Source organism: Crotalus tigris, unplaced genomic scaffold (genome assembly GCF_016545835.1).
Source record: "Crotalus tigris isolate CLP2741 ecotype Arizona unplaced genomic scaffold, ASM1654583v1 scf7180000024302.2721777, whole genome shotgun sequence".
Lineage (NCBI taxonomy): Eukaryota > Metazoa > Chordata > Lepidosauria > Squamata > Viperidae > Crotalus > Crotalus tigris.
In genome coordinates this window covers 2,119,154-2,143,467 of record NW_024100474.1, presented here as the reverse complement: position 1 = coordinate 2,143,467, position 24,314 = coordinate 2,119,154, and the positions used below count along the sequence as shown (strand labels likewise).

Here is a 24,314-nt window from a genome sequence, read left to right as displayed (position 1 = left end):
TTTTTGCCTTTGCGGAGGTGGGGTGGGCGTGGCCTGTGTGATGCATCCGGCTGTGGGTCACCAGTTTGACACCCCTGATTTAAACCATCTGTAGCTTGCAAGTGAACTTTAAGGGCAGCCCAACCTAGAGTGTATTGCAATTATCTATTCATGACTAGGGCATGAATGACTCTTTGGAGGGCCTTGTGAGCCAACAATGAATGCAATTGGTGACACTTATATGATTTTGTCAACCCTCTTTAGGTCAGGGTTGTTACTTATTCTTCAAGCAGAAACTCTGAGCCCAAGAAGACTCCCAGATTGTTCTCCAGTCTTAAATGGGTAATTGCTACCCCCTCCAAGGCTAGAGATAGAAAGTTTCCCAGACCAAGAACTGGAAACAACAGATGGTCAAATATCCATAATCATTTGGTCTTGTTAGAATTAACAAGAGTTTGTACTTCTACATCCAGACTTGCATAGCATCTAAAGAGTGGAATAGGGCATCAACAGCATCACCTGGGTGGCCTGGAATATACAATTAAATATCTCTGGACTAATGGAATTTTGTCCAGGATTGATGAGTCCAAAGTCAATGCCTTGAGCATACCACCATCTCTTTTAAGGCTGCAGGAACCAGTCCCTTCCCTCCAAAAAGTTGATACCATCATGTGGAATCAAAAACCACATGGCATTTCCCAAACAGGTTAACAATCCAGGAAAAAGATACAGAACTAATAAACAGGTAGCTGAACTCACAGTTTGCAGGACTCTGTCCACTTCATTAGAAGTTGCAGTCTCAAACTCAGGCACCATATCTCAAACTGGTCTTACCCAAACAGAATCAAACTCTGAGTAGATCTCAGTGATGGTATCTATCAGATAGTAGAATATTTTTCAATGTGGCCTTTTCCTATGATCCAACCTTTCCTGGCAAAGATTGAGTTACCTTGAACTGGGCAAATGCAAGAAGGGCAAAGAAATAATGATGTTTTGCTGGCCTTATTGTCATAATATAATCCTGAATATAGGCTCTTGATCATATTTATTCCTTCTCTTCCTCCAGTGGAACTCCAGGCATCTTTTTGACTGTTTTCTGCTTCTCAGAAAAATAAGGGCATTATAGGATCAGATTAGAGGGAGAGACTGCAATAATGCAATCCAAGGCCTCTATTACCAGCCTATTCAAGACTGTGACCTAAAGCCTTGGCAAAACTACCTATCCAGTCCTGTGGGAAAGCCCCAAGTTCCCTATGGAATCCAAGAAGATTTGTTAAGTTGTCAGTCTAATTGACCCTGTCTGATCAAACTTTTTTAGTAATCTGCAATATGTATGTTCCTAAAGTACTGTGTCCTTTTTCTCCTCCAAACCCATCCACCCACCATATCATCCTTTTGAACATTGTCCACCTCGTTAGGCAAACATTTAATTAGTTCCCAGATTAAATGCCAAAATTATTCTTAGTACAAAACTGTTTCTTATCCATCTGGCTATAAATGCAGGCCTTCTGAAAAACAGTCAGTGGCTGGATAACTAACCCAGAGAATTCTCAACTGTTTCAGAGCTGGTAAGCAATCAGGCTTCTACCTTGAGCCAAAGAGACTGCAATCCAAGTGGTTTGGAGGAAGGAGCAGAAGTAAAAATAGAGAAATCTGATTTGTTGGTGTTTCCCGTTGGACCTACTTCTTTCTTCTGCTGGATAGGTTTTATGCAGAAATGAGATCAAGATAAATGTATATAGAATTGTTGCCTTAGTGGGCTAGGAGACATAGGATTGCTAGGAACAGATTTAATTTGCAATTTAACACAAAAAAAATATAAATAACATATATTTATATCCTAATACTTTTAAGTTGTCCCTGGCCAGTCATTTTCATAATACTTGAATACTGTGTTCTTTCTGCAGTTGGCATATTGTGTTGTGCAGTTCTTGGAAAAAGACAGCAGTCTGACTGAACCGGTAAGCTTTTCTTTGTGATGCTGAGATGGTTGTAATATTATACTTCGTAGATTTTTATGGATATTCAGGAAAATACAATTCAGAACAATTTATATCAATTAATGTTAATTTTTTGTATTTTCCATTAATGAATAATAGAATGGAACACTTTGGAAACAGGCATGAAGATCCTATATACTTTTATTGTCTCTCAGTTCCATTCTAAGCCCAACTCAAATTGCTGGTGGAGATTTTTAAGCCTAAACAGTTTAGGTCAAAAGTTATTGAAGATCTCCTTTGTTCTTTCTTAACTTGGTCAAACTATTGTCATCTATTTAGGTATATCTTGCTTCATGTCTCATCTCTGCAAAACTGATTGATACATGTGCAGGCCTTTTCTACTATAAAGCTTTGCTTCTTGAAGCCACTTCTTGAGACATTTGTCTGTTTTGCAAATTTTTGAAAGTTTTATTAAAACAATTTCTTTGAATAAGTATTTGATGTATAATCTTTCCTGTATTGTTTGGCTTAAGGGCTCTACACCTGCTGTTTTGTTAGGGTGATTTGGGGTTGTTGTTTTTTGGCTAATCTTTAATTATTTGAAGTCACTGTTTTTAATATGTTGCTTTTTAGAAATTCTAAGCGTATGTGACAGAAAAAAGCAAAAATTTTGTACATAGTTAAATTAGTTCTTTGATGATCAGGCAAAAATGATCATTTCCAAAATTATCAATTATTATTTGACTAATAAATTCATGCACAATTTTATTCCATTTCTGAAGAAGAATAAGGGGTTGGGGAAATGCTCTGCTTTAGACACCTTGGAAAACTTCTGTCAGTAGGTTAGATAAATCTATTTTTAATGTTCTTGACTTGACTTGACTTCTATTTGTCATCGGGTATAAGCTGTTGGTGATTCATGCTGAGATAAATTCTATTCCTAAGTAGCTTGATATGTTTGTCTATACTGTTGCTGAAATTCATAGTGTAAAATAAATTGTAATCTTTTTTTATTCTCTAACTGGAAACTTTGAAAATTAAACTAATAAAAAGGAATGAGGCTTGGCCATTATTAATATTTTTCATGTAATGATGAGTGAGGAAAGAGAGAGCAAACAAGTGGTTCCTAATAAAATTCAATAGGAGAAAAAGGCAAGAAAGTAACTAGAGAGGTTGTGTAACCTGAGGGGTTGTATGCTCAGCTGAGAGAGTGAAAAAAAAACTTCTGATTAGTTCCTGATAGGAAGCATTGTATTCTGGAATTGATGATTGTGTGTTATGGATGACTACTAAAGAAGCAAGGACTATAGAAGGATTGTAAAACAACCAGATTTCAGAGAATGAACAGAGAGAACAAACAGATTCCATATAGGAATCCTTAAGTAAGTTTCCCTCCAGTTACCAGTACTTGCTTGGGTAACCTGAGAGATAGAAAGGAACAAGAAGACAAGTGAAGGTGGTAGATTCTGCGTTCCTGAATGTATTCAAATAGAGGTTGGACAGATAACCATCAAGGATGCTTTAATTTAGATATTTGAGCATTAGATTGGGCTTTATAATTGAAATGGCCTTTACCAATTCCATGATTCTATAATTCTCTATTTACTTAGGTGAATAGTTAATTAATTTTTAACAATATACTATTACGTAAGTTTATTATTTAAATAAAGTTATGAAATCAATTCCTCAGCCATAATATACATTGAATTTTGGAGGTATCATAGAAAATGATCAGAACCTAGCATAAATTACATGAAGTGTTAGTACCACTTTATAATGCCTGAGTAAGACCACACTTGAAATACTACATCCAGTTTTAATCACCATGATATAAAAAAGATGTTGAGACTCTGGAAGGAGTGCAGAGAAAACCAAGAAAGATGATTAGGGGCCTGGAGGTTAAATTATATGAAGATCAATTGCAGGAATTGGGTATGTTTAGTTTAATGAAAAGAAGGACTATGGTGACATGGTAGCAGTGTTCCAATATCGTAAGGGGCTGCCACAAGAAGAGGGGGTCAAGTTATTCTCCAAAGCATTTGAAGGCAGAACAAGAAGCAATGGATGGAAATTGATCAAGAAGAGAACCAATCTAGAAATAAGGAGAATTTTCTTTACAGTAAGAACAATTAATCAGTGGAATAGCTTGTCTTCAGAAGTTGTGGATGCTCCATCACTGGAAGTTTTGAAGAAAAGATTGGACAACCACTTGTCTGAAATGATATAGGCCTTGTGCTTGAGCAGGGGATTGAACTAGAAGATTTCCAAGGTCCCTTCCAACTCTGTTATTTTGTTATATTAAATGAAAGCTACTAGTAATTGTTGATAGAAAGTTTCTGGTTTTTTTTGTTTTTTTTTTACCATTAAGGAATGAATAGATTCTTAGGGTACTATAATGTCCACAGATATCTCTCCAGTAGTTAAAAATCCTATTCTGTTATATATAGAAGGAGATATACAGGAGGAGGAATGTTTTATAAATATTGTATATATGATGTATCATGCTACATGAGATGTGTAAAAATGTTGTAAAGATTTTTTCAAAATTAAAGGCTTCTAGACTAAAAAATTGGTTGTATATAATATATTTAATTGCTTGCTTTTTTCTTTCAGGTGATAATGGGGTTGCTAAAATTTTGGCCGAAAACACACAGCCCCAAGGAAGTTATGTTTCTGAATGAGTTGGAAGAAATATTGGATGTTATTGAGCCTTCTGAATTTGTAAAAGTTATGGAATCTCTGTTCAGACAATTGGCCAAATGTGTCTCTAGTCCACACTTCCAGGTGAGTTAAAAGCTAGGAGAGATGACAGCAGGCTTTAGTCTATGTACTTGGACAGTAGACAGTTCCAGTTTTTCCTAGGACATTGGCAAATAACAATATCTGACTGTTATATACTTAACTGGTATTATAAAAAGCATTTCTTTTCAGAGAAATAAAGCTGTTTTCCACTCACCATTGTTTCCTATTCTGATTTGTTAAAAAAATGAAATTTCAGTTATAAGCCAAGCTAATAAAATCTCACATAAATAGATTGAATGTTAATTTTGATAAGTATCTACTAGCTGTTCATGTTATTTAAAAATTAGGTCAAATTCAGTTGCCTACTTTATGATGTGCAACATTAAGAATTTAAAGAATGCCTATTTTTTTCTATTTTTAACTAAGTCTTATTTTTATTATTTATACAGGTGGCAGAGAGGGCATTGTATTATTGGAATAATGAGTATATCATGAGTTTGATCAGTGACAATGCAGCCAAAATCCTCCCTATCATGTTTCCAGCACTCTACAAAAATTCCAAAAGTCATTGGAACAAGTAGGTATTTCAGTGTGTCTTGGGAGGAGTGAAATTTTAAATTAGGGATGCTTGCCCTTCTGTCAAGAATTATTGATGATAGGGTGATAATATTGCTATATTTAGTTTAGGCTCCTACATTTTCATCATGGGAGGAAAAAGAGAAGAGTATCAATGGCAGTAATTGGAAATATGCAAGTTAAATTCCCAAAGAGAAACAAATATGTTGCCTGTGCCCTATTTGCCTAACTGTATTTTTTCTTGGGTTAATGGAATATGAGTTTATACATGCACACTAGCTTTGGAGGTGATTTGTAAGCATATGTGCTAGGAATTTAGAGTGTGGAGCTTCCTGTTTTCCTCAGAAGGTGTTTTTAATCTTTGCCAAAGTGTGTTAGAGACATTTTAAATAATTTATCATAATTTCTGTCTTCTGCAGGACAATCCATGGGCTGATCTACAATGCGCTGAAGCTGTTTATGGAGATGAACCAAAAGCTATTTGATGATTGCACACAACAGTACAAGGCAGAGAAGCAAAAGTAAGTGTTTTTGTTGAGAAGTAGATTGAGTGCTGAGATTCTCCTTCTTGAAATAGAAGTTAATAACCAGAATGGAAAATCTGTAGTCTGCTTAAAACTCTGCAAATAAGACATGCCACTTACTCTTATGGAACAGGAGAAAAGATGGGCCGAACAAATACAGATCAAAAAGCCAATAATTAAAATATCTGATAAATTTAATCAATTATAAAAAGTTGTGTGAACATGGGTTGTTTGGAAGTATAAAAGAAGCTACTAAAGACTTAAAAAATACAGTTTTTTAAATGTAGATCTTAACTATAAAGCTAAAAATATCCCAAAACATGGTTAAACAACAGCATAATATTATTTATGTTTGTTTATTTATTAGACTTGTATTCCACCATCTTGCCTAGAGGCGATTCTGGGCAGCTTAGAAACATTAAAACAACAGCTTATGCCCTGCGGCGATACCTCTAGCACCATCAAATATCAACATCTGCCTATCCGAGGTCCTTGGGAAGAAATCGATAGGTAGATAAAAATGCCAAATCCACATGTGACTGACTTGTGTGACAAACCATAATAATAATTTATAATTTAAAGACAGGGAGAAAGGGAGCAAGATGTACATGGGGAGATGTGGGGACTTATCTTAATCTGGTAGCCACCTCCAGATTGATGTACTCCCTTATACTAACTGTAATTCCAGTTGAATGATGTCCATATTAATATATTAAATCAATTTCAAATTTGTACTACCAAAATGTTTGTTTGTTTATATCTCGCCTTTATTATTTATACAAATAACTCAAGACAGCAAACATATCCAACACACATTCCTCCTCCTATTTGCCCCCACAACAAAACCCCTGTGAGGTTATTGGGCTGAGAGGAAGCAACTGGCCCAAGGTCACTCAGCTGACTTTCATGCCTATAGCAGGACTAGAACTCACACTCTTACCAGGTTTCTAGCTTGGTTCCTTAACCACTAGACCAAACTGGCTGTCATTTTATTTTAAATGAAAAGATCATTTAAAAACTGCTGTCCAGAAAAAAAATTGGCCCTCTTGGAAAACCTGTAAAATAAAAATCCCTTTGCAAATCAATAAGAAAGGGATTCCACAGTCAGAACTATGTTTGAGATGGCCTTCTCTTTCATAACTACTATCCTAGTTGACCTTTATAACAGACCTTTGCACATAGCTTCAGCATTAAATGTGTAGATGGAAGATTATAATAATAATAAAGTTTGAAGGGACCTTGGAGGTCATCTGGTCCAACCCCCTGCTCAGGTAGGTAACCCTATACCGTTTTGGACAAATGGCTGTCCAGTTTCTTCTTAAAAGCTTCCAGTGTTGGAGCATTCACCGCTTCTGGAGGCAGGTTGTTCCTCTGGTTAATTGTTCTAACTGTAAGGAAGTTTCTCCTTAGTTCTAGGTTGCTTCTCTCCTTGATTATTTTCCATCTGTTGCTTCTTCTCCTGCCTTCAGGTGCTTTGTTTAAACATTCAAGATATTTATATATGAATGAAAGCCATTTTCAAATAATATCCCAAATCATTTTGAGCTTTTAATTCAGGCAGGCTTGGAAACATTCCTATATCTTTTCTCCCCTTCAAAAGTTGAACAGTTGCATTTTCCCCAGTTGAACTTTGCTAATTATCTTCAAATGCAATCCCATGTAAACCGCATTACAGTGCCCTAGTTTGCCGGTAAGCAGGTGCATAAGTAATGGAGGTGGATTTAGCTTATCTAGATTTAGTTGCAGTGGGCTTACTATTGAAGTCAGTAAAAGATAACTTTCTAGCAATATCATCTGTACTTATAAAGCATTGTTTGCAGGACATAAATTTGTAACCTCAGGCCCATTGGACAATAATGGTTTCATTTGGTTTCATATCTTTGTTTAAATAATTAATATTGATTTATTTACACAATTTATATAGTCGCCCGTCTTGCCTGAGGCAACTATGGGTGGTGCACAACAATAGATGAAAAAGTGAATATATAAAAACAGCAAATTCAAATATAAAAATAATAATAAATACCATAAAAACAAAAATGCAAAATGTAACTGAAGGGAGAATGAAAATGGAGCATCTAGAGAAATCTCTGGTTCTGTGGAAACCCCAGGCCTGGTCCTATGGCCAGGTCTTAAGTGTCTTTCAGAATATCAAATGTGATGGGGCCAGTCTAATTTCAGGGGGAAGGATGTTCCATAAGATGGGCGCCATGGCAGAAAGGGCACAATTTTCTGGGACCCACCAAAAATAGGTTCCCAGCTAATGATGTCCACAGCATGCCTTCTCTTTGAGATCTAATAGGACAGACTGAAGTAATTGGGGAGAGGCAGTCCCTCAGATAGCTCCATCCCATGCTGTGAAGGGCTTTAAAAGTTAAAACCAACATTGAATTGGACCTGGAAGCAACTGGCAACCAATGCAGCTTGTATAGCAATGTAGCAACATGTGCTATTCTAGGAGCATATACAATTGCCCGTGTGGCTGCATTCTGCACCAGCTGAAGCTTCCAGATATTCTTCAAGGGCAGCTCCATGTAGAGTAGTCCAGTCTGGAGGTGACTAGAACATGAGTGACTTAAGCAGAGCCTCCTGATCCAGGAACAGGCATAACTGACATTTTCCTATCTGGTAGAGCCTTAAATTATTTGGATAGTTTTCAGCATGTTCTACTTCTCAGCCTCAAACAAACTCCATATACCTGATTCCCTTGAAAACTTTGAACAGGTATTTGGCAGCAATTTTGCAGTTGCAAAAATAGCATATAAACGTTTTAAAAAAGAAAAATAGAGGCAGCACCCCATGAAAACACACACACACACATATTTGAAACCTCCAGAAATTGTTATCAGTATTTTATAATGTGATATATAGTGAAAATTATTAGTGATATGGCTGGAGCCCAATCATATTTACTATATTTAATTTCATTTTAAAGGTAACTGAAAATTAAATAAAACCTATTTATAGTTTTTCCTCTGAGTATTATGTTCTGGAGAGAACATTTCCTAACATAGCATTCAAAGTTCAAGTAAAGCCTTTGATTAAACAAAAATTAGTGTATCTCTGCCATAAGCAGAAGATCATGGAAGTAGAACAGACATTTTCCAGCATTTCCTTTTATGACTATCTCTTCAGAAAGGACAGAAAACCTGCTTTTTCAGCTGAGCCTGTTATGGTAGTACAGAAGACTTTATGGATGATATGGAAAGCAGTGAGAATAACCTATAGGATTGTAATCCATCTGACTGAGCAATTAAGAAGAACAAATACAATTAAGGAGTTTGGTGTAGGAATTCAGTTTAGGAAAGAAACAGGAAAAGCTAAGGAGGGTACTAATAATTGCTCATTATGTGTGATTGGACACACACACACACACACTTGGCCAATAAAGAATTCTGTTTTGTTCTGTTCTGTCCTGTTCTGTTCTTGTCATTACTTAAACTAGCTCAGGCAACTTTAGGGAACATACAAAGAAGCAAGTTTCCAGAGAGTGAACTTTATTTGATCAAGCAAATAGGAATTTGCTGGGAAAAGCATAAAAATGTTTTTCTCTAGTAATCTAGCGACTAGAGACAGTGTGTGGGCATTTTATAGATCGTTGTGCAGGGGATTCTACAAAGCTAGATTTTTTCCCCTTTTGTTCAGCTGAGGAATATGGGAGATGGAGATAATTACATTCTGCAGGGAGTGTGCTTTATTTGTTGCACATGCGTGCACACTGGTTGGTTTCATGTAAGAGAACAGTCTAGAGGTAAACCTGTCCACCCCTTCGGTTATCAGGAAAAATTAAAAATTATTGGATTAAACAAAAGAAGTGCTTGCAAGAGGATAGAGAGATGGGTGAATGTAACTCAAGGAAATCAAGTTTATATAGTTTTTTTTTTCCCTTTGGAATTTCAGAGTAGATTCCACAGTCTCTCTGTTGTTGCAGTTTCAGGACCATGAATGAAGAGCAGCTACCACAAGCCACAGAGAAAGGAAAAGGATTTTTATAGGCCCTTCAAATGGAAGGATTCCTATCTCTGCCTTGAAGAAATGGGGAGGGAGAGGAGGAGGAGGAGGAGGAGGAGGACTAGTGACTCCTTGCTAAGAGGGACCAAAACAGTAGTCTAGTAGTCTGTCAAAAGATGAGTACCTTCCTGGGGTTCATATTTGGCATTGTATGGAAAGACTTCCAAGATTCTTTTCTGTGGGAAAAATGACACAGCCAGATCCTGTGAACAAGCGGAGAATAAAAGAGCTGGAGTCACAGATGGTGTTTTCTTCACTCCTTCCTATCAAAGGAAATGGCTCTGGAAGAAAGAAGAATTTTGGAAACAGGTTCTGCAGATGGTTTCAACAGGAATGGTTGGGATGTTTTGATTATAGGGTAGATTTCTGCTGTGAGATGGGCTATGCTTCATCAGAGCTGGGAAGAACGTATTTGTAAGATATCGTATAAACTTGGTCAACATTTAAACTGAATTCTGTGAGGACCCCAGAAATAGTTTTGACACCAAGTACTGGGAATGAAACAGAGGTGTATCCTCATTATGAAGGCATCCAATAATGAGAGCATAAATACAGTAAAAAATAAGTTTAAGGATATAACCCAAGGTTTCCAGAGTCTCTACACAAATTCACAGAGTGAATGGGGAACAACAGAAAAAACTAGAAATGTTAACACAGGGAAAAAAATATTTACTAGGTATTACTGAAACCTAGTGCTACGAGCAGAATATGTAGATTGGGAGAAATAAGCCACACAAGGGGAAAAGTGACATTATGTAAAAAAAAGTCCACACGTATGTAGAGATCCCCCCCAAAATAAGCATGGGGGCCAATCAGGGGTACTGATAAAAAAGAGAAAGAAGAGAAAATGAAGCAGCATTTGTAGGAATGTGCTGTAGTAGATCACCAAACCAGATGAGCCATATTACTGCTTTCAGGGAAGAGGTAATAATAAGAAACTGCTCAGATAAGTTGAAAATCCAACTCAGGCAGAATTGTGATATCCCAATATTTTCTCAGTGGTCTTACTGACAGTTTCATTTTCCAGAAGGTTGAAGAAATAGAGAGATCTCTCCTAGTTCAGAACCTAGCCAATAGCAAAACCTGGTTGAAGAGATGAAAGCAGTGGGACCTCTACTTATCCTCAGGAGGAAGTAACAAACCATCTTAATTTCAGCCAATTTCATTAATCTTGGAGAATTATTAGGCAGGCAAAAGGAATGTTTGAGATGTCTCAAAAAGAAAATGCTAAAATATAGCTATTATACTGTACGCTGTTATACTGAGACAAAGCATGTTGATATATAGGGAGATTTTGGTTGAACCAAAAGTTAAGAGGGACAGTTTTAGGAAATAAAATATAGATATAAGAATGAAGATATGTGAGAATGGCCTTGGGAGAAGGGGAAATGCCACAGTCAGAGGGACAGTTGGATAAGATGCAGGAGGAATGTGGGCGTGATAAAAGTTTCAGAAGAGTCCCTTTCTAGTTTCTTGAGCTGTCAAGGCAACGGGAGAAACATATTTAACTTGCAAGATTCTGTTACTGTAACCTTACAATAAAGTAGAATTTGTTCATCTGAGTGTTCTTCCTGTCTGAACTACCTTGCAAGACTGGCAGAGGACCAAGAGAGCATATCAGCAAATTGCTAATGTTTACAGAAAGGCTAAAACTCAAAAGGAACTTAGATTTGCAAGTTGCAAGTAACAACGTAACTTTTTTGGCTATGTCAATAGAAAAAGGAAAGAGTGGGCCCGCTGCTTGGATAAGATAGCAGGATGGTAACAAACTATAGGGAGAGGGCAGAGCTCCTCAATTCCTCCTTTGCTTTGGTCTTTTTCTCAAAGGGGAACTGTGTTCAAATGGACCTAAGCAGAACAGTTGACACAAGAAGGGAGTGGCAACTCAAGGTAAGTAGAGATAGTTAGGGAGCACCTGACTAACATGAATTTGTTTTCAGAGCCCGATTAATTCCGCATAAGAGTCTTAGAGCTTGTGGATGTTATCTTGTAAGTCCTTTTTGTGATCTTTGAGACATCATATAGAATGAGTACAGTGCCAGTGGATTGGAGAAGGACAAAGAGGACATATCTATTAACCAATTAGTAGGTCATTATTATCTGGCAAATTCTAGAATAATTTATAGTTTGCATTTGGCAAAAAAGTGATTGTTTTGCTATAGCCACTATGGATTTACCAAGAACAAGTAATGCCAAACCAGTCTGATCTCCTGGTGACTAATTTAGTAGACCATAAGAATGAAGTGGACACAGTGTATTTTGGCTTCAGGGTCTCTCATGAATACTAGTAGAGAAAATAGCGAAATATGGACAGGACCAGGTTGTTATTGTGTGGATACAAAAATAGTTGAATAATCATACTCAGTGAGAGGCCTTTGGGTCTCTGCACACTGGAAGGAAACATTGAGTAGTAAACTGAAGGGCTTTTTTCTAGACTTTATATGATTCAGTGTTTTTATAAATGACTTGGATCAAATATGTGGATAACACAATGCTAAAAGGACAGCAAATACTTTACAGAACAATGTTAGGATTCAAAACTAATTGTTCTCCAGCATGAGTATGGATAATCCACGGATTGGATTTCCTGAAGTCCCTTCTACCCAATTAGACTAAGTTTGAGAGATAGCCACGCCTCTTGCTGGGTCACGTTTACCCAGTTCCGACTTAACCTTTACCCAGACAAGATGCGTTGGTGCTTATCTCCAGACTCAGGTTATATTCAAAAATTTGTTTTTCCCTTTTTTCCTATCTGTGGATTATTTTTCCTTTCCCCTTTAAATTCTTTTCAGAATGCTGAATTTTCCCGGGCTTTCTTCCCTTAGTTCCACCCCTTCCCTCTGCCTCCCTATTACTTGCCTTCCCCAGCTATTGCAGCCTCACCATGAGGCTTGTTTTCCGTTTGGGAGTTCAGGGCTTTAGGGAGCTTGCAGCCTCAGCACGAGGTTTTGTTTACCTTCTGTGTTCAGGGCTTTAGGAAGCTTGCAGCCTCAGCACGAGGTTTTTTGTTTACCTTCTGTGCTCAGGGCTTTAGGGAGCTGTGGAGCCTTCCGTTTGATCCAGCTGGTCGGCAGATTGCCGCGGAAGCCCAGGATGACAGCAGATCGTCCCGGGCTTCTGGAGCCTTGGTATGAGGCTTATTTCCTTTGTTTTCGGGGCTTTAAGGAATCGCAGACCCTTCCGGAAGCCCCAAATGACAGCTGATCGTTGGAGCTTTGTTTGGACAATCGCGGCTACCGACAAGTTGCCACGTGGCTGGCGGCCGCCATTTTGTTTCAGTCTACTCTCTTGCATTGCGGAGAATCACGTGGCTGGCATCCACTATTCTTGCTGCGAGGCCTGTACTCCAGGGCCAGCGCTAGGACCATAGGCTGATTGCCACGTGGCTGGCGGTCGCCATTTTGGACGAAAAAGTTATTGTGCAGTTTTTTTCTCAACTTCATTTATGAGAAACTAAAGCAGTGGTTCTTAACCTGTGGGTCGGGACCCCATTTGAGGTCGAACGACCGTTTCATGGGGGTCGCCAAACAATGCAGTCCACCATTTTTTCCCCCTTTTCCTTAGCTGTGCTACTCCCTTTTATTCTATTGGCTTTTGAAAGCCAATAGAATAGACTCTCTTGAATAGAGTCTAATTCTATTGGCTTTCAAAAGCCAATAGGAATTGTCCAGGCTGTTTCTGCCCTGCTGAGCCCGCCAAAGGTCCCATTCTGGAAACGGTGCTGCACCAGTTGAGTAGTCCTCGACTTACGACCGGTTGAGTAGTCCTTGACTTACGACTGGTTGAGGGGTCGCGGCATTAAAAAGGTTGAGAACCACTGAACTTTTCTGGGGAGGGCAGAACTAGTGGAGACAATCTCCAAGCACATTTCCCCAGCCACATCCACTTGTCATTGCCTCTGGAAATATATTGCAGCAGTATAGTTGAAATGTTAGATTCTCTCACCTCTGCTGCTTACTTAGAACCTATCTACCATATACTGTGTTTCACAGTTTTTGCAAGGAGTTCACATACTGATCTCACCAGTTTTGCAGTCCCACACTGGGCCTCAGCTCCTAGCCTGTTTCAGACCCATTCTCAGACTTGTGCTGAAGGGTCTCAGGCCTAGCTCTTTTGCAAGGAGTGCATACTGATTTTCCAGTCCTTACTGCCTGGTGCAACCCATTCTCAGACTTGTGCTGAAGGGTCTCAGGCCTAGCTCTTTTACAAAGAGTCCATTCTGATTTTCCAGTCTTTATTACCTGGTACAACACATTCTCAGACTTGCGCTGAAGGGTTTTCCAGGTCCTACCTACTGTACCGAGAGCCCATACTGGTTTTACCAGTTTTCCACTGTTTTTTACCTTAGAACTTTACCTCTTACCTTTCTTAGACCCATTCTCAGACTCTCACTGAAGGATCCACAACGTGATGGCTGAAGACAAGCAGCCTCAACTGCTTCTGGCACCACCAGTCCTCCAAATAAAAGGAGATGGAAATCTCCAAAAGTGGAGGCAGTCGGCAAAGTCAAAGCAAAAGCAAAGACCTTATCCGGCAAACCGCCATCCAAGACGGCGGAAAAGGAGGCCCCTAGGAGACATCAGGCCCTAGAGAGGCAGATATCCAGGGCTCAAAAGACAGCTACATCACAACGGGAGCAAGCTGCGTCTGAGACTTCTGAGACCGTTCCTTTCAATCCTCAGGTATCCACAATTGCACAGGTTCACAGGCCATTGTCTCCGGAGGGTGGATCTCAATCTAGACCTATTAGTGCTATGACATCTAATCCTAGTCCAAGCTGGGGGGCTCTCCTGCTTAATCCTCAACCTACTCCATCTGCCAGGTTCACGCCCATGGCAGCTGGTTTCCGCCCTGAGTCTTCATAGACGATTGCGCCAGAACAACTGCAATCCATGCTCATGCAGGTATTAGACAGTATCTCATCCCTACAGAAATCCCAACCCCCGGCATACTCCCAGCGTCGGTCCACCACCCCGGAATACACCTAATCCATTGCTTCTGATCAATCCTCACAGTGGGGATTCTTATTTGGAAATTGATGAATCACGGGGGACAGCTTTATCAGACGATGAGAATGCTCCTCAGGAGCCCTCCCCTTTTGTAGGCCTCTTTGATCCCACTCTATTCAAGACCATTCTAGCCAAGGCCACGATCACATCCCAGATCGCCCCAGAGCCAGATCCACAACTTACCCTTTTCACCAGTCAGTCTTCAAATCCTCTGTTTGATGAGCCCACAGTGACTCAAAGACATATTCCTTGTCCACCATTCTTTGCCAACACAGTAAGAAAACAGTGGACCAATCTTGGGGCTTCTCCTGTCCCAGGGTCTTCTGACAAAAAGCTGTTTAGCGTGGCGCCATCCTTAACCAACCTTCTGGAGGTCCCGACTGTGGACACATACCTTACTCCCATTTTTTCAAATTCCACTATCGCTGGAGATATGGCAGAGGCATTAAGACCGGAGGAGAAGAAATCTGAGTACATACTATGAAGGGCGCATCAAGCATCAGGTGGGCAGTAAAGGCTTTCACATCAGCCTCTTTCTTCTCACGATCTTCTATCACTTGGCTCCGGGAGCTTCAGGGCATGATCCCACAGGATCAGGTACGCGCCCATCAAACGTTGGGTAAGTTATTAGCGGCTGTAGAATACATAGTCGATGCCATGTTACATGCCACCAAATTTTCAGCCAGGGCGATAGCAGCCAATGTTTCTACCAGGCGGCTACTTTGGCTGAAGCAATGGCGGGCAGATTTAAAATCCAAAGGGCGCTTGGCCATTGCTCCTTACTTGGGCGGAAAATTGTTTGGGGAAGCCCTGGAGCCATACTTGATAGAAAACAAGGATAAGAAAAAGGTACTTGTTCACCAGGCCAGGCGATCAGACAGAAAGTCTGCTCCCTTTTATCGCAGACAGGGATTCCGGGGAAACACCCAGGGTTCTAGCTGGTCACAACCTACATGTTCATTTCCTGCCAGATGGGACCGTCAAACGGAACGTTTTGCCCCCAAGTCCAGGCAGTAGCAACAGCAGTCTAAGTATCCCTTTCGGGGTGTGGGGGGCTGTCCCTATTGGAGGAATAAGTGACTCCAGGGAGGGACCCCCCCCATAGGCGGTCGGCTTTCCCTGTTCTCTCAGAACTGGAGGAACATTACCATTGACGCCTGGGTCTTGTCCAATATCACCAATGGCCTGACCTTAAAGTTTCTTGTCCAACACCTTCAAACCCGTCAAAATGGGTCCTCATGAAGGAGGCCATTTCCCATCTCATCGAAATAAAAGCAGTAGAACCGGTCCCTCCTGATCAAAGGGGGCGAGGGTTTTACTTAATCCTCTTTGTAGTTCCAAAGACCTTGGGAGGATGGAGGGCCATTCTGGATCTAAAAAAATTAAATTCTTACCTGGTATACAAAAAATTCAAAATGCAGACCCTACAATCCATTTTGGCCAGCATAAGAAGGAACGACCTCCTGATGTCCATCGACCTCACGGAGGCATACCTACATATCCCAATATTTCCACCACATAGCAGCTTTCTCAGATTCTGCTACAGATCTTAGCACTATCAATACAGAGCACTTCCGTTTGGCGTTTCATCCGCCCCGAGGGTATTCACAAAGATCTTGTCGGTTCTGGCAGCTCACCTCAGACTGGAGTCCATTCAGATCCAGTGTTAACTGGACGACATCCTCATCCAATCAGTGTCGATCTAGGCTGTGCAGTTGGAAGTGGCCCGTACAATAGAGGTGCTCCAGAATCATGGATTCTTGGTGAATTTTCTCTAAAGCCAACTGAATCAATCCATGCGGCTCCTTCATCTGGGAGCAGTGATAGATACAACACATTGCATGGTCTACCTGTCACCAGATCGCATAGCCAGTCTCAGGGCCATTGTCCGCCAGGTGCAACACTCCAGGACAATTCCGCTTCTCACTCTCTCCCAGCTCTTAGGCAAGATGATCTCTTGCATTGCCATCGTACCTTGGACTAGACTACATTCGAGAGCCCTTCAGTGGTTCCTCCCCTTTCAGAGGCGAACGTTAACATCCTCCAACAGGCAAGTGAGGTTGACTCCTCTGGTATCGAGTTCACTCCAATGGTGGAGTTCTCAGGCCATCAACAAGGGCTCGAAGTTCAGAGAGCTGTCACGGATCATGCTCTTTGGTTGGGGGGCTCACCTCCAGTCTCAGATAGCCCAGGGGAGATGGTCCAAGAAGGATTTGAAGCACAATATAAATTGGCAGGGCAGTTCACCTGGCATTGTGTCATTTCAGTCACAAGGTGAGAAGCTAGCATGTTCTCGTCCTCACGGACAACATAGCGGACAAAGCCCATGTGAACCATCAAGGGGGCACCAGGTCGAGTTCTCTGATGACGGAAGCCAGACTGCTCTGCTTTTGGGCAGAGGCCAATCTGTCTTCGATCAAGGCGGATCATATCTCGGGGGCAATCAACCAGCAGGTGGACGCTCTCAGCAGGGCGACGGTGGACCATTCAGAGTGGCGACTGGATCCAGCACTGTTCCTAGCAATATCTCACAGGGTGGGCCACCTGGTTCTGGATTTATTCGCCTCGGCAGTGAACTTCCAACTTCCAAGGTTTTTCTCCCATTTTCCGTCCCGGGGGTCAGAAGGAGTAGATGCTCTGCGCATCCCGTGGCCCCGGGATCTTCTTTACGCCTTTCCTCCGCTCCTCCTTCTGGCCGTCATCCGCAAGATTCTGCGAGAGAAGGCAGAGGTTGTCCTCATAGGCCCTCATTGGCTGAGGCACCCATGGTTCGCCGATCTCATGAGCCTGTCAGTATTGGCTCCGTGGAAGATACCCCCGGACTGGATAGCACTCAGTCAAGGGGCGCTCCGACCCTCAATGGCTACAGTTAACCGTATGGCGCTGAGCGGAGACGTCTGACCGAGGAAGCTTATTCTCCGAGGGTCATTGATATGATCCAAGCGTCTAGACGCCCGTCAACTAATAATGATTCTACTTGGAAGAGTTTTATATCTTGGATGTCCAGGCATCATGACCAGTTGTCATCTCTCACTGTGCTTCAGGTTCTATAGTTTTTGCTGGACGGGATGGATAAGGGTCTGTCTCCTAGTACTATCAGGACAGGTTGTGGCTCTGGCCATGGTTCTTTCTTGTGATGACTCTTCCTCACTTGCCCACCATCCGATGAGCCGTTCCTTCATAAAGGGAGCAATTAATACGAGACCTCCAACGGTTCATCGGTATCCCTCTTGGGATCTTTCGAAGGTTTTGCAGGCCCTTACCGGGTCGCCTTTCAAACCACTTCATTCCTGTGATCTCAATGTCTTATCTATGAAAGTGGCCTTTCTGGTGGCAGTGACCTCGGCCAGGCGCATATCTGAATTGGCAGCCCTCTCGGTCAGGGAGGATCTCTGACTATTTCGCCCCAATTGCATGATCCTGCAATTAGACCCCACTTTCATTCCTAAGGTGAACTCTTTGTTTCACTGGTCACAGGAGGTGGTGTTGCTGAGTTTCTGCCCTAGTCCATCTTGTGACTTGGAACGCAGATAGCACACCTTGGATGTTCGCAGGGCGCTATGCATTTATCTTAAAAGAACTGCTTCTTTCCATAGGTCAGAGGCACTTTTCCTCTCCTTCAATCCTGCCTCTATGGGTCTCAAGGTCTCTTCTTCCACTTTTGCCAGGTGGATTAAGGCTTGTATTGCCAGGGCATACCAATCACAGTCTTTAACTATCCCTTCGCCTATCACGGCTCACTCTACTCATAGTGTGGCCACCTTGCGGCCTGGGCCACTCAGGTGCCCATTGGCGACATCTGTAGGGTGGTGACCTGGTCGTCGCCTTCCCCATTTATCCGTCACTATAAAATTGATAGTTTTGCTTCTTTCAGTGCTGCCTTTGGCTGTAGAATATTACAGAGAGTAGTGTCATCTTCTGCATCACATGCCCCGTCTGTTACCCTCTCCCTAGGGACAGGCAGGCTTTGGTATGTCCCAATCCATGGATTATCCATCCTCATGCTGGAGAAGGGGCGTTGTCTTACCTGAACGCCTTTTCTCAGCATGATGATGGATAATCCACTCTCGCCCTTTAGTGATTACTGGGCACTGTGACAGGAGTCTGGAAACCAATGCATCTGGCTTTGTCTGTTGCTTCGCATTCGTCGGAACTGGGTAAACGTGACCCAGCAAGAGCCGTGGCTATCTCTCAGACTTAGTCTAATTAGGTAGAAAGGACTTCAGGAAACCCAATCCATTGATTATCCATCATCATGCTGAGAAAAGGCGTTCAGGTAAGACAACACCCCTTTTTTGTTGGTCAGAAGCCACATTTAGAATAGTTCATTTAGTTGGGAATACCACATTTTAGGGAAGGACACTGATACATTGAAATGTGGCAAGAGCAAACAGCCAAGATGATAAGGGGCTGCAAGGAAGAAAATTGTGAGGAAACAATATTTATTTATTTATTAAAATTTATAGACCTCCCCACTCCCGCAGGACTCCGGGCGGCTAACAATAAAAACACAATATAACTTAACAAGACAAACAATACAGTAACATTCATCCAGGGGTCAGATTTTATAAACCCCAGGCCTGCCGGAAAAGCCAGGTCTTAAGCAGCTTGTGGAAAACCAACAGGGTGGAAGCGGCCCTAATCTCCGGGGGGAGCTGGTTTCAAGACATGGGTGCCATCACAGAGAAAGCCTTCCCCCGCAGCCCCGCCAAATGGCACTGCTTGGCCGACGGGACCTGAAGGAGGCCCAGCCTGTGGGATCTAACCGGACGAAGGGTAGTAGGCGGTCTCGCAAATAGCCTGGCCCTGAGTCATATAGAGCTTTAAAGGTAATAACCAATACCTTGAATTGGACCCGGAGACCAATAGGCAACCAGTGCAGCTCGCGGAGGATAGGTGTAACGTGGGTGTACCGAGGAACACCCGCTATCACTCGCGCGGCTGCATTCTGGACCAACTGTAGTCTCCGAATACTTTTCAAGGGTAGCCCCATGTAGAGTGCGTTGCAGTAGTCCAAGCGTGAGGTGACAAGGGCATGAGTGACTGTAAGGAGAGCCTCCCGGTCCAGGTAGGGTCGCAACTGGTGCAACGGACGAACTTGTGCAAAGGTCCTCCCAGCCACTGCCATCAAATGATGTTCCAATTTCAGCTGTGGATCAAGGAGGACACCCAAGTTGCGAACCCGCTCCGAAGGGGGTATATTTTCCCCTGCTAGAGTCAACACTGGACAGTTAACATGAGCCTTGGGAGGCAACATCCCAAGCCACTCGGTCTTGTCAGGATTGAGCCTGAGTCTGTTAACCCCCATCCAGACCCTCACGGCTTCAAGGCAACGGCCCATCACATCAGCCGCTTCACTGAGAGAGCTCAGGGAAGAGATATATAACTGGGTATCATCAGCATACTGATGAAACCTCACCCCGTGCTGTCTGATGATCTCACCCAGCAGCTTCATATAAATGTTAAATAGGAGGGGGGAGAGGACCGACCCCTGCGGCACCCCGCATTCAAGGGGCTTCGGGGTTGACCTCTGCCCCCCCAATACCGATTATGACCGGCCAGAGAGGTAGGAGGAGAACCACTGTAAAACGGTGCCTCCCACTCCCACCCCTCCAAGTCGTCGCAAAAGGATACCATGATCGATGGTATCAAAAGCCGCTGAGAGGTCAAGTAGCACCAAGACAGAGGAATAATCCCTGTCTCGGGCCCGCCAGAGATCATCCATCAGCGCGACCAAAGCAGTTTCTGTGCTGAAGCCGGGCCTGAAGCCAGATTGAAAAGGGTCTAGGTCAGTGGTTCTCAAGCTGTGGGTCGGGACCCCATTTGGGGTCGAACGACCATTTCACGGGGGTCGCCAAACAAGGCTGTCCACCATTTTTTCCCCCTTTTCTTTGGCCACGTGCCTGGCACCCAGTGATGTATAAGTGGTTGGGGGTCACCACAACATGGGGAACTGTATTATGGGGTCGCGGCATTAGAAAGGTTGAGAACCACTTGTCTAGGTAATCCGCTTCATCCAGAGATGAAGAACTACCATGGAGAGGTTGGGATAGACTGCTTTAATATATTCTAGACGTCAAGTCAAGAAAGAATGATCTTAAGTTACAAGGTAGCAGATTTCAGTTTATTTATTTATTTATTTATTTATTTAATTTCTGTTCCACCCATCTCCTCTACAAGGTGACTCTGGGCATCTTAACATTTCCTGATGTCAGTTGAACATCAGGAAAATTCCTTCAAGGTAAGAGCTCTTCAGCAGTAAAATTGATGCCTTGTGAGGCAGTAGACTTCATTGGAAGTACTAAACAAAAACTTGATGGCCATTTGTTCGAGATGGTATGGTAGCAGATATATTCACAAGAGATGGGGTTGAACTAGATAATCTCAAAGATTACTTTGAACTTCTACATTCTTTGAATCTAATTTGTCAGTTTAAATCATATTGTAATATTACATGATGATCTACGTATAAGAACAAGCTGGAAAGTGTATGAAGTCAATCTGAATATTACCTGCTTTCCAAGTCACCTAGGTGACTGTCCTCACAGGGAAATCTTATACAGTCATATAAAAATATGCCAGTTTTCATTGCTGCTTCATATTCTGCATGTTTGGGCAGAGTTCCTCAACGCAAGTAAGAAGAATAGGGAAAGAATGGATGCTTCACTTTGCAGACTGGAAATGTATACCGGTATTATAATGTCATCAATAGGTAGCAAGCAAGCAATTCTGTGCAGCCCTTCTTCTGAGTACTGCCCATACTGAGAAGCTTAAACTGCAAATCTGTGAAAGCTTCTTGGGAATAAGAAATATAACAATGTTCAGTCAGCACTTTAAAACAGTTTAGAAGTTTATATTCATTATAGTGTAAGTTTTTAAAGCTAATTTTTTACTTCCAAGTAAATTTCCATTTAAATTTCTAGATTTAGTAGCTTCATGGTCTTTGGCCTGCTCAGTTCCATAACACTACTATATCTAAATGAGCATTTGATCTGTGAGTTTTTTTGAAATCTGGGATAAGAAGTTCCTTCAACCCAAAGATGAGGAGAGGTGGGGGTTAATGTCTCTTACCTGCTGAAGAATTGAGTTAATAGGATTGGGTGAAATGAGTGAACAGCTTTTTGGGGGGAGGATGGATTTGTGGCCACTCTGAAACCTGGGGTGAAAGTAGAAAAGGTGTTAACTTTATGACACACTTGGGAAGGATTTTACATTTTTCTAAGTTATTTATAAGTGAGGGAGGCAAAAGGAAGGGAAAGAGGTATTTACAATTGAATCAGTGTAGCACGGGATATTCTAATGCCTTTTGGGCTTTGTGTTTAGAATGGTGTAACATGGTCTGACCTCTAGAGAAAGGATAAAGAAGAAATTTTAATACAAAAAAGTAAATTTCTTTCCATCTTCAGAGGGCGGTTCAGATTGAAGGAAAGAGAAGAGATGTGGCACAAGATTGAGGAGTTAGCTCGGCAGAATCCTCAGGTAATAATTATTGTAATCAGATAAAAGGTTTTGAAATAGCCTTACTTTCCTCTATTTTTAGGTAATACTGCCGAACACTCCTATCATACAGAAAAACTTTTCAGGGGCAATGCTGAACTAAAGCCTGTGTTTAAATTTGACTGTGCCTTTAGTGTGTGGTGCAATAAATGTTATTATCAGCTTTTGTTTGCCACGTATAAAACAGAAGTATAAGCACCAAATGGTGTTAATAGTGATCATGTGTGCTTTATCTGATGGTATTTTGGATCATGCATCTAAGCAGCTTCCAAAACAAACTAAACTACTCTAGTTTTTCTGGGCGACCCAAGTACCTATCATAGCTCTGTTTATTCACTTAGTCTGGCACTAGATGAGTGTTTCATAAGTTTGGTAAGTTACTACATCAATGTCTATCGAGATTCTCAGTCATCCAGGTCGTAGTTATCCCAAAGATGTTTTTTCACGAGGCAGCTGGACTTTCTTATTTTTTCTTTGAAGACGTTTTGCTTCTCATCCAAGAAGCTTCTTCAGCTCTGACTGAATAGTTGGGGAATAGAAGGATTTATACTCCTTGCAGGCAGCTGCTCATATGCATTCTTTTAGAGAGTCATTGATGCCACCTGGACGTTTCTCTGTGTTGTCAGGTCACCCGAGTAGTGCAAATGGGTGTGGAGCCTTCTTGGAACTGTTGAAAGGATTGTGTTGTAGACTGAAGATAGATGATGTCGTACCCCTCCCCCTCTGTTGAGAGAGGTCTGTTCAATTTTGACATAGATAGCCTCTTTGACCCCTCTATCAAACCACCGGTCCTCTCTGTCCAAAATGTGGACTTTGCTGTCTTCGAAAGAGTGTCCTTTGTCTTTTAAATGCAAATGGACTGCTGAATCTTGTCCTGATGGATTTGTTCTCCTATGTTATGACATATGTTTATGAAGTGGTTGTTTTGTTTCCGCAGTGTACAGATCTGCACATGTCTCACTGCATTGTACTGCATATACCACGTTGCTCAGTTTTTGTCTGTGTGTTTTATCCTTGGGATGGACAAGCTTAACGTATTTGTGTTCCAGTGGGTGGTGACAATAAAATTTTAAATATTGATCTCTGTGTGTGGGTTTTCTGTAAACTTCAGTGTTAAGGCTTCTGTCTTTCTTAATGTGTATGCACGGTCCAGGAAGGCTAGACTATTTTCCTTAACATCTTCATGTGTGAATTTGATGTATCTGTCCACCAAGTTGATATGTTTAGTGAATGCTTCCATTTCCTGTGTTTTGATCTTGACCCAAGTATTGTCCACATATCTATACTAGTGAGTGGGTGGAATTCTTGTGAAGGAATATAGGGATTTGGTTTCTACTTCTTCCATGCAGAGATTGGCCACAATGGAGGACACAAGTGAATCCATGATGCAGCCATGTTTTTGTCTGTAGTAACCTTTACTGTATTTAAAATAGGTAGTGGTCAGGCAGAGGTCCAACACAGCACATATGTGGTCTGGGCTGAAGTTGGTTCTGTCACCTAAGGTGACAGGCTGCACCATGGGTTCACCTTTACACTGAAGTTTACAGGAAACCCCCACACAAAAATCAATATTTGCATTTTGATTCTCACAATCCACTGGAACACAAAATGGGAGTTATCAGAATCCTACACCACCGAGCTGAAGATCTGCCTACCAGCAAAGAGGGGAAAGAAAAAGAACTTTTTCTTTCCCATCAGGAAGCCCTCAGAATGTGTGGCTATCCTAAGTGGGCCTTCATTAATACACCCCTCCCTCAAAAGACCCAGCAGGAGCTCTTCCATAACGGACAAACAAGAAGACAATAAACGAAGCAACATAGTCATTCCATACGTTGCAGGAATATCGGAAAAGCTCAGAAGAATCTTCAGCCAACACAACATAGGTGCACACTTCAAACCCACAAATATACTAAGGCAGAAGCTTGTCCACCCCGAGGATAAAAAACCCAGTCACAAACTGAGAAACATGGTATATACAGTACAATGCAGTGAGACATGTGCAGATCAGTACATTGGAGAAACAAAACTACCACTTC

General features: G+C 41.7%; 1 protein-coding gene across 3 annotated transcripts in view; it reads left to right on the top strand.

Annotated features, from left to right (window-relative positions):
* Window positions 1-24,314, top strand: part of PPP2R5D (protein phosphatase 2 regulatory subunit B'delta) — a 61,884-nt gene that overhangs the window by 29,778 nt on the left and 7,792 nt on the right. For 2 of the 3 annotated variants that reach the window (XM_039324498.1, XM_039324499.1), the window contains exons 10-14: window positions 1,887-1,940; window positions 4,533-4,703; window positions 5,111-5,238; window positions 5,657-5,758; window positions 22,188-22,260. In XM_039324498.1, coding sequence (XP_039180432.1) covers window positions 1,887-1,940; window positions 4,533-4,703; window positions 5,111-5,238; window positions 5,657-5,758; window positions 22,188-22,260 — 528 coding nt within the window. Of the gene's footprint in view, window positions 1-1,886; window positions 1,941-4,532; window positions 4,704-5,110; window positions 5,239-5,656; window positions 5,759-6,128; window positions 6,505-22,187; window positions 22,261-24,314 lie in introns of those variants that run through there. The other variant, XM_039324500.1, reaches the window with a different exon arrangement.